Raw genomic sequence first — 12,194 nt, forward strand, 5'->3', positions numbered from 1 at the left:
TAGCTTAGGTACAAAATCAGAAAAATCAACAACAATTGCCAATTAACAATCTGAGCTTATCGCTCCCAATTTTACAAATGTTACTTGAGCACTATTGCTCCATCCACTCAGTAGTCAAGGAGACAGATCTCCCAATTTCATTTACAGAGTATTCACAATGTACAATCTTCCAAGAGCACCTTTTGCTCCACAAAATTATCTAGGAAACCACAACATTACTGCCTTCCAAAAGGCACCATTCAATATTCACATTATTATATCTACATGAATAGAAAGAGCATCTATGCTCTATAAACTTATCTAGGAGACTGCGCTCCAAACCTTATACCCTTACAGCCTTCTCAAAGCAACCTTCAACTTTTACATTTATAATCAGAGCGTTTTTGCTCAATAAAATTTACACTTTCCAGGCCTCTCTGGGCACAACTGACATTTAACAAGACCGTATCAACAGTCTGCCTATTTACACAAAAGAAATGATACAGGGGTATTGAATACCCATTCTACTGGGCGTTTGTGGAAAAACTACAGGCTAAAGTTACTGGCCCAAAAATCAAAATGAGATGGAGGCGGACACTTGCACTCCTTGAAATTTGCAATTAAAGATTAAAACACTATTTGGGCTTTAGGCCCGAAGTTACAGAGGGTAAGTCTATACTACTGAGGTGACTAGATGGAGAAACTTTAAGTTGCAAAAGCTACAGACAGAAAACAGTTACAAAAACATAGTCACCTCAAATTCAAATTGATAGGAATCGCAAGAGGGTGTCGCACTCTCTATTCCCGAATTTTGGCTAAGTTTCTTTTAACCCTTGAGCACTATGGATAGAAGACGTTATGCTCGTACTATGAAGAGGCCTCTGAGACCTCTGTTTTACTTTCCTTTTCTTGAATGTTTATTTACTTACATGTAAATGATATGGTCTATGGAACTGTATGTGTTTAGGGTGGAGCATGAGAGATGTTGTTGTTGTTGTTGTTTGAGTCATCAGTCCATAGACTTGTTTGATGCAGCTCTCCATGTCACCCTATTCTGTGCTGAGAGATATCCACTTGAATTGGCTGAGGAATTAATATGTAGGAATAGAGGTGGATGCCGAAGAACAAGTTACAGATTGGATTGATGTTCGATTGACTGGAGGAACAGCAATGGTCACAGTGTATGCTCAGTTTGTCTCCTCCCGGTAGAGGATGCCAAGAGAGGCCAAGGGCAACCTGGAGGGGAACAATAGCTAAAGCCATGGAAGTAGAGGTCTATCCAAAGAAGACTGGCAGAATAGGAGTATGTGGAATCTGAGAATAGGCAACTGTTAAAAAGCGGAAATGTCTGCAAAAGTAAGGAAAGATGGAAAAGAGGGAGTGTGTAAGTCACTAGAAAGGTCCCAATTAGGGTAGAAAAGCAGCACGTCTGTTTTGAGTGATTTGCAACAAAAGAGTAGTGTTACAAAATTTTTGCAAACTTCAGGCTAAGAAGGCTTGGGAATAAGGAGACAAGCTGGTCATTTAAGCAGTATGTTCCGAGCTGTCCATAGAGAGATAGCGCACAATGACATTAGTAGGTGAATAAGCTTGAATGGAGATTTAAATGTAGGAAAGATCACAATATTAAGTTAAAAGCTGGAATTCAAGAGAAATTGTGGCAAATATTTATTTATAGGAAGAGGAATTATGGATTGGAATACTTTACCAATGGTGTTGTTCGATTACATAATTTCCAACTTCTTTGAAGTAATCTAAAGTAAGATGGGCAAAATAATGGTAGGGAATCTGCCACTTAGCCAACAACCCTAAATGCATATCAGTGGTGATTGAGAAAGTGACAGGAGAAAACATGGGCATAATAGTGTGTTGTGCTATAAAGGTAATATTTTAATTCTATTAGAGCCAAGACTTTGTACATTATCTGTTTGAGTGTCATCAACTGACTTGGACAGCAGTAATTGCTTGTTTTCTTATATCTTCTCTCTAGTTCTGTATTTAAATCTGTGAGGTTCATACAGAAGAAAAAATTTTCTCTCTTTTTACAAAATAATATATTCTGTAATATAATGAACTTTTTTAAATACATTTTTGCAGGGTATTTTGAATGATTTGTTCCCTGGGATTGTAATTCCTGAGCAGGATTATGGAGAACTGCAAAAAGCTATTGAATTTGTTATGACAGAGGATAACTTACAGCCAGAACCATGCATGATATTGAAAGTCATTCAGTACCATGAAACTATGATTGTACGTCATGGAGTTATGTTAGTAGGTCCAACGGGAGGAGGGAAATCTACTGTGATACAGGTAAGAAAATCAGTTGATTTGCCTATGGTGACATGAGCACAGGAAATATAATTTATTGTAGTCAAAGGTGTAATTTTGTGGTTGTTATATGAGTGTTTCTTAAGTTTTGGTCTATGTTAATATATTTACTCCTTGAGAACTATTTATTACTAAAAACTAACAGGGTGTGGGGTAATAAGCTTACTTTTGACAACATACCATATAAGTTCTGGGAAAAGGAGATTGGCGTTCGGTTTCCCCATTAATTTTGAGGTTAAGATATTTTACTGTCAATGAAATGAAACTCTGAATTCGTTTGATAGAACAATATATATTCTTTAAATAATATATCAAAAAATAGTGAGTCTTGTTGCGATAAAACAGATGAGAATATGAAATTATGACATTGCAACTGACAGAAACTAGGCATGAATTTGAATTCTTCTTGACCGGACATTTAACAATTTATACGAAATATTTCCCTCACTGATTCACTTGACTGTACCTTTAACACTTTGAGTGTAATTACGACGTAATCCATTGCTCTGGTGTTTACTGTAGATGCGTCACGCCTAACGTGGTGATACATCCTTGCAACTGCTTCTTCTCCATATCATCTGACTTCTTTGTAAGTCAATATGGTATGACCTCTTGGTAGGTCCAGGGTTGCCCTCTCTGACTCCTTGGTAAGCCTTGCGTCCGCGTCTTCCACTAAGTGACGGACCAACCATTTGGTCTCACTCTCTCAATGACCAATAATGGCTCACTGAGTCTTCACCATCTCTCGTTCACACTGGTTGGCTGACCACTTAAGGCCTCTTGATCTAGTAGACTACTTCACTGTACTGCATCCGTATAAGTAATGACTGACGCTACAATGTGCACCCACCTTATATATACGTTGGTTGACACAGCTACGTAATCTCCAGAAATAACAATGACGTACTCCCACCTACGCGACAAATATTACATACAGTGGTGAAATAGCCCCGCGGCGATGACACCGTGCGCGCATATTCAAATAAATACGATGACATAGCCAAGGAGTGGCGATGACTTGGCAGAATCGCCAACAATATTGCACAATGCACCAACGTCACATCCGATCTCTGATATATACAACAATTCTCACTGTACAGGTATTGAGTGTTATACTACACATACGTATATATGCATACATCTAAGTGCAATCTTGCAAGCAACAGGCAATTGCAAAATTGAATAAAACGGATAATTACAATAATAGTACAATATCACAGATAACATAATAAGAATACTGACATAATAATAATAATAATAATAATAATAATAATAATAATAATAATAATAATAATAATAATAATAATAATAATAATAATAATATACAGATAAAATCATACAATAATAAAAATACAGATATCATCTTGTAACGGGATTTGAACCGTTACAATTCGCCTCCCTCATAAATAAATCGAAGAACAAAGAATCGATTGATTTATGAACAAAATTATATATATAACACTGACACAGATAAACACTTTAAATGAGTATACAACAATAATTTTCTTTTTCAGCATCCATACATTTTATAATACATCACATATATGAGAATTCTTCTCGCACATTGCCATCGTAGATAACTGTCCAGTGTCCTATTCTCATACAATTCACAAGAGCATAGCCCTTAATTTAACACACACAAATAATTTTAAATGATTACACTACATTCTTCTTTTTGTTTAACATATCAAAACTTTTTTGTGAAATATCACTTATATGAGAACTGTTCTCGCATATTGTTATCGCAGATAACTGTCCAATGTCCTGTTCTCCGTTTTTTTGTTTGTCACACAGTACATGACAATGTAGCACTTATTCTTCCAATACACCAATACGACACTTGGTTCACACGCATATCGCAGATGTTAGTTTTATTTTGCCAGTTTCTCACAAAATTTAATCATCTTACTCTTATTTCAACAAATCTCACGTGAAATACTTCTTTACATATATAATACTACAAATACCGACAATATCCCCTTCCTGATCTTTATAAGAATATGCACAGTCCCCGATACGGTTCACAATAGTGAAATACCCCTGATACAAGAGAACAACTACAACATATTTCCCGCCTCTGCAGATGATGAAATGGAACTCTGAGTAGCACTCTGTCACTCAAACAAATCACTTATTAACTTACATATCTCAATAGATCACATCCTACTTGGCAACAATAATTAAAGGAATCAATACTATGGCTACAAGATGGTTCAATTATTCCGTAATCCAGCATAATGTTTATCTGTTCTTAGACGTCACTAGCATAATTAAGTTGAATAGGGTATTTACCTCCCACAAACGATGAATGGTCATGTACTACAAATTTATGTTCATATACGTGTTCTTCCTCACTTACCACTAAATACATCTCGATGCTTACCTAACATCGACCACAATTACTCCTCCTGTAATTCACTCAAATTACCTCACGTCACTGCCTCATACCGACGATCCCTCAGATCCTGGTCGTATAGGCACGTAACACACCCAACAAAACATTTCCTCTCACTAGGAACAACTTCACTTACCTCTCACCTATTTCAAAGAACACACGTTACCAACACACTTGCCTCAGACCATCATAATTAACACGTACTTCTTTGCCAGTTTCCTCATAGAACAAACACACACTACCTCAATTAAAGTCTACTCTACTTCCATGATTTGCAACCACGTCAGCTCCTAAAATCACTGGATACACAAGATCTGGTACAACAAGGCGTGGCTGAAACTTACAATTATCTTCAATTATGATTGGTACCGCTATCATTTTATTTACTCACTTTGACTCACCCAACGGCTGTTATAAGATCTGATAGTACCTTCACTTACCTTCTTCATATCACAATTTCCATCATCGGAGTTACTACCTCACTACTTACATCATATTCTCGGTATAACAAGTACTTACATCACTTTAACAGATCACGTCTTACGTCTAACTTACTGCTACTATTAATTACTTCATTATCTACGACTACGGCACTACTTAAATATTTCACTTAACATTACTTAGGTCACAATCACACTGTACTCTTAAATCTACTTTCACTAGACAACTACTTATACTACATCCCTGTTCAACTTCTACCTTCAGCCTGTCCACTTAACTTACCCGATTCCCTGTGAATCTGAAATACTCTGGCTTGATAACGACACCTTGATAACATTCATATTGAGACTATCATAGTCTCTCTGATAACTCAAACCCGTACGCCTCCCATCTTCCGATTCTCTCTGATTACTCCCCTGACCTCTCTCATAACTCAGATACATACGCCTCCCATCTTCCGATTCTCTCAGATTACTCTTCTGATCTTCTCTCTCATAACTCAAATACATACGCCTCCCATCTTCCGATTTTCTCTGATTACTCTCCTGATCTTCTCTCTCACAACTCAAATCCATACGCCTCCCATCTTCCGATTCTCTCTCGTTACTCCTCTGACCACTATCACCATCAACATAACTCTTAATCCTCTGCTCATCATGATTACCCCCTCTCCTCTGATACACGGCTAGCATTTTACCTCTTCTCTCTACAATACCACTTTCCCCAGACATCATGCGCTCTCTCTCTCGCGCGCGCCCTTGCACACATTCTTTCCAAAGCCTATCAATGAACACTTTAAATTCTCCTAAATTAGACATATTATTCCAGCATACTCGAAACCATATTCTACTTTCACCGACAAAAACATTAGACAAAATCTCCAACACATATTCCCATTCAATAATATTATTCCTCAACTTACTTGCAAATCTTTTCTCAACTACTTTTACAAATTCTACAGAACTGAACTGTTCTCCAGAAAACTTGGTTAAATCACGATCCCTACTGAACAAACCACTCACTACTATCACCTCACCCGCCGACTTACCTCTACCTTTCTGCCGTACCACTCCCTGGCAACTCAAAATTTCTTCTTCCGCTCCTCTCTCATCCTTCTCTTCCTCTATTCTCACGTCTTCCTTCAATTCTTCCTCTCTTTCTCTTACCTGCTGTGATAGCGTTTTCTGTTCGCTCCGTAGTTCAGTGACCTCCACAAGTTTGCTTTCAATCTGCTCGATTCTACTAACCTGTTGCCCCGTATTTTCCCCAACTGCATTGTAACTCTTGTCCAATCTTTTCTCGACTACGTCATGAATTTCTTCCCGATTACTCGAAATTTTATTACTTAACAGTACGATCTTGTTTGTACATGTTCCTTTGACATGCTCAATTTGAGTATGAAGCTCGCTCCGACTCGACTCCATTTCTTCCCTAAGGTCAACACACTTTTCATTTGACTTACTTTCTAACTTAGATGTTTGATTATTTATCTCTAATATCTTAGAATCTATTTTACTAATGATCACATTACAATTTTGGTTATTGCTGCTAATTAATTGATCCATTTTGCTACTCACAGAGTTAATATGTTTATTAACATTTTCATTACAACTAATTAATTCTTTCATCTCTTTTTTACTTATCTCTTTCTTACTATTTTCGTTACTACTATCAATCTTTTCCTCCATTCGTTCCATATGTTTCTTGAGCCCGGTCATTTCGGCCATGAACAAATTAAGAAAATCTTGGTTCATTCCCCCCACGATTTCTTTTTGGGTTTCAGTATGCTTCTCAATTTCTGCACTTTCCTGAATTATCCCAGAACCTTCCATCGTATTCACCTGCTCCCTACTCTGAATTTCACCTTGGATGTCCGCCGAAGCAATGACCTCGTCGTCACATGACTTGTTATTGTCTTTCTTGTCCATCTTTGGTTCACTAGTGATAGTACGCGATCTCAAATTAATTTCCCTCTTCAAATCCCTTGACATATCCCCAAAATACAAATATATATCACAAAATTACACTCCTGACATTTACCGGTAATAATTTCCGTTGGCTTAAATGCGCACACTCCTCCCAAAATGAACCTATGATATGCTGTCATTCAGAACAAATTCTGAATTTATTCGAGTCCCACGTTGCGTCGACACATTGAGAACTATTTATTACTAAAAACTAACAGGGTGTGGGGTAATAAGCTTACTTTTGACAACATACCATATAAGTTCTGGGAAAAGGAGATTGGCGTTCGTTTTCCCCATTAATTTTGAGGTTAAGATATTTTACTGTCAATGAAATGAAACTCTGAATTCGTTTGATAGAACAATATATATTCTTTAAATAATATATCAAAAAATAGTGAGTCTTGTTGCGATAAAACAGATGAGAATATGAAATTATGACATTGCAACTGACAGAAACTAGGCATGAATTTGAATTCTTCTTGACCGGACATTTAACAATTTATACGAAATATTTCCCTCACTGATTCACTTGACTGTACCTTTAACACTTTGAGTGTAATTACGACGTAATCCATTGCTCTGGTGTTTACTGTAGATGTGTCACGCCTAACGTGGTGATACATCCTTGCAACTGCTTCTTCTCCATATCATCTGACTTCTTTGTAAGTCAATATGGTATGACCTCTTGGTAGGTCCAGGGTTGCCCTCTCTGACTCCTTGGTAAGCCTTGCGTCCGCGTCTTCCACTAAGTGACGGACCAACCATTTGGTCTCACTCTCTCAATGACCAATAATGGCTCACTGAGTCTTCACCATCTCTCGTTCACACTGGTTGGCTGACCACTTAAGGCCTCTTGATCTAGTAGACTACTTCACTGTACTGCATCCGTATAAGTAATGACTGACGCTACAATGTGCACCCACCTTATATATACGTTGGTTGACACAGCTACGTAATCTCCAGAAATAACAATGACGTACTCCCACCTACGCGACAAATATTACATACAGTGGTGAAATAGCCCCGCGGCGATGACACCGTGCGCGCATATTCAAATAAATACGATGACATAGCCAAGGAGTGGCGATGACTTGGCAGAATCGCCAACAATATTGCACAATGCACCAACGTCACATCCGATCTCTGATATATACAACAATTCTCACTGTACAGGTATTGAGTGTTATACTACACATACGTATATATGCATACATCTAAGTGCAATCTTGCAAGCAACAGGCAATTGCAAAATTGAATAAAACGGATAATTACAATAATAGTACAATATCACAGATAACATAATAAGAATACTGACATAATAATAATAATAATAATAATAATAATAATAATAATAATAATAATAATAATAATAATAATAATAATAATAATAATAATAATAATAATAATATACAGATAAAATCATACAATAATAAAAATACAGATATCATCTTGTAACGGGATTTGAACCGTTACAATTCGCCTCCCTCATAAATAAATCGAAGAACAAAGAATCGATTGATTTATGAACAAAATGATATATATAACACTGACACAGATAAACACTTTAAATGAGTATACAACAATAATTTTCTTTTTCAGCATCCATACATTTTATAATACATCACATATATGAGAATTCTTCTCGCACATTGCCATCGTAGATAACTGTCCAGTGTCCTATTCTCATACAATTCACAAGAGCATAGCCCTTAATTTAACACACACAAATAATTTTAAATGATTACACTACATTCTTCTTTTTGTTTAACATATCAAAACTTTTTTGTGAAATATCACTTATATGAGAACTGTTCTCGCATATTGTTATCGCAGATAACTGTCCAATGTCCTGTTCTCCGTTTTTTTGTTTGTCACACAGTACATGACAATGTAGCACTTATTCTTCCAATACACCAATACGACACTTGGTTCACACGCATATCGCAGATGTTAGTTTTATTTTGCCAGTTTCTCACAAAATTTAATCATCTTACTCTTATTTCAACAAATCTCACGTGAAATACTTCTTTACATATATAATACTACAAATACCGACAATATCCCCTTCCTGATCTTTATAAGAATATGCACAGTCCCCGATACGGTTCACAATAGTGAAATACCCCTGATACAAAAGAACAACTACAACATATTTCCCGCCTCTGCAGATGATGAAATGGAACTCTGAGTAGCACTCTGTCACTCAAACAAATCACTTATTAACTTACATATCTCAATAGATCACATCCTACTTGGCAACAATAATTAAAGGAATCAATACTATGGCTACAAGATGGTTCAATTATTCCGTAATCCAGCATAATGTTTATCTGTTCTTAGACGTCACTAGCATAATTAAGTTGAATAGGGTATTTACCTCCCACAAACGATGAATGGTCATGTACTACAAATTTATGTTCATATACGTGTTCTTCCTCACTTACCACTAAATACATCTCGATGCTTACCTAACATCGACCACAATTACTCCTCCTGTAATTCACTCAAATTACCTCACGTCACTGCCTCATACCGACGATCCCTCAGATCCTGGTCGTATAGGCACGTAACACACCCAACAAAACATTTCCTCTCACTAGGAACAACTTCACTTACCTCTCACCTATTTCAAAGAACACACGTTACCAACACACTTGCCTCAGACCATCATAATTAACACGTACTTCTTTGCCAGTTTCCTCATAGAACAAACACACACTACCTCAATTAAAGTCTACTCTACTTCCATGATTTGCAACCACGTCAGCTCCTAAAATCACTGGATACACAAGATCTGGTACAACAAGGCGTGGCTGAAACTTACAATTATCTTCAATTATGATTGGTACCGCTATCATTTTATTTACTCACTTTGACTCACCCAACGGCTGTTATAAGATCTGATAGTACCTTCACTTACCTTCTTCATATCACAATTTCCATCATCGGAGTTACTACCTCACTACTTACATCATATTCTCGGTATAACAAGTACTTACATCACTTTAACAGATCACGTCTTACGTCTAACTTACTGCTACTATTAATTACTTCATTATCTACGACTACGGCACTACTTAAATATTTCACTTAACATTACTTAGGTCACAATCACACTGTACTCTTAAATCTACTTTCACTAGACAACTACTTATACTACATCCCTGTTCAACTTCTACCTTCAGCCTGTCCACTTAACTTACCCGATTCCCTGTGAATCTGAAATACTCTGGCTTGATAACGACACCTTGATAACATTCATATTGAGACTATCATAGTCTCTCTGATAACTCAAACCCGTACGCCTCCCATCTTCCGATTCTCTCTGATTACTCCCCTGACCTTCTCTCTCATAACTCAGATACATACGCCTCCCATCTTCCGATTCTCTCAGATTACTCTTCTGATCTTCTCTCTCATAACTCAAATACATACGCCTCCCATCTTCCGATTTTCTCTGATTACTCTCCTGATCTTCTCTCTCACAACTCAAATCCATACGCCTCCCATCTTCCGATTCTCTCTCGTTACTCCTCTGACCACTATCACCATCAACATAACTCTTAATCCTCTGCTCATCATGATTACCCCCTCTCCTCTGATACACGGCTAGCATTTTACCTCTTCTCTCTACAATACCACTTTCCCCAGACATCATGCGCTCTCTCTCTCGCGCGCGCCCTTGCACACATTCTTTCCAAAGCCTATCAATGAACACTTTAAATTCTCCTAAATTAGACATATTATTCCAGCATACTCGAAACCATATTCTACTTTCACCGACAAAAACATTAGACAAAATCTCCAACACATATTCCCATTCAATAATATTATTCCTCAACTTACTTGCAAATCTTTTCTCAACTACTTTTACAAATTCTACAGAACTGAACTGTTCTCCAGAAAACTTGGTTAAATCACGATCCCTACTGAACAAACCACTCACTACTATCACCTCACCCGCCGACTTACCTCTACCTTTCTGCCGTACCACTCCCTGGCAACTCAAAATTTCTTCTTCCGCTCCTCTCTCATCCTTCTCTTCCTCTATTCTCACGTCTTCCTTCAATTCTTCCTCTCTTTCTCTTACCTGCTGTGATAGCGTTTTCTGTTCGCTCCGTAGTTCAGTGACCTCCACAAGTTTGCTTTCAATCTGCTCGATTCTACTAACCTGTTGCCCCGTATTTTCCCCAACTGCATTGTAACTCTTGTCCAATCTTTTCTCGACTACGTCATGAATTTCTTCCCGATTACTCGAAATTTTATTACTTAACAGTACGATCTTGTTTGTACATGTTCCTTTGACATGCTCAATTTGAGTATGAAGCTCGCTCCGACTCGACTCCATTTCTTCCCTAAGGTCAACACACTTTTCATTTGACTTACTTTCTAACTTAGATGTTTGATTATTTATCTCTAATATCTTAGAATCTATTTTACTAATGATCACATTACAATTTTGGTTATTGCTGCTAATTAATTGATCCATTTTGCTACTCACAGAGTTAATATGTTTATTAACATTTTCATTACAACTAATTAATTCTTTCATCTCTTTTTTACTTATCTCTTTCTTACTATTTTCGTTACTACTATCAATCTTTTCCTCCATTCGTTCCATATGTTTCTTGAGCCCGGTCATTTCGGCCATGAACAAATTAAGAAAATCTTGGTTCATTCCCCCCACGATTTCTTTTTGGGTTTCAGTATGCTTCTCAATTTCTGCACTTTCCTGAATTATCCCAGAACCTTCCATCGTATTCACCTGCTCCCTACTCTGAATTTCACCTTGGATGTCCGCCGAAGCAATGACCTCGTCGTCACATGACTTGTTATTGTCTTTCTTGTCCATCTTTGGTTCACTAGTGATAGTACGCGATCTCAAATTAATTTCCCTCTTCAAATCCCTTGACATATCCCCAAAATACAAATATATATCACAAAATTACACTCCTGACATTTACCGGTAATAATTTCCGTTGGCTTAAATGCGCACACTCCTCCCAAAATGAACCTATGATATGCTGTCATTCAGAACAAATTCTGAATTTATTCGAGTCCCACATTGCGTCGACACATTGAGA

General features: G+C 37.2%; 1 protein-coding gene across 1 annotated transcript in view; it reads left to right on the forward strand.

The window, feature by feature from the left end:
- The window catches only part of Dhc16F (Dynein heavy chain at 16F), a 1,052,459-nt gene that overhangs the window by 412,999 nt on the left and 627,266 nt on the right, over nucleotides 1–12,194 (forward strand). The window contains exon 28 of the mRNA XM_068227815.1: nucleotides 2,077–2,289. Coding sequence (XP_068083916.1) covers nucleotides 2,077–2,289 — 213 coding nt within the window. The remainder of the gene's footprint in view (nucleotides 1–2,076; nucleotides 2,290–12,194) is intronic.

This window comes from Anabrus simplex, chromosome 5, assembly GCF_040414725.1.
Source record: "Anabrus simplex isolate iqAnaSimp1 chromosome 5, ASM4041472v1, whole genome shotgun sequence".
Lineage (NCBI taxonomy): Eukaryota > Metazoa > Arthropoda > Insecta > Orthoptera > Tettigoniidae > Anabrus > Anabrus simplex.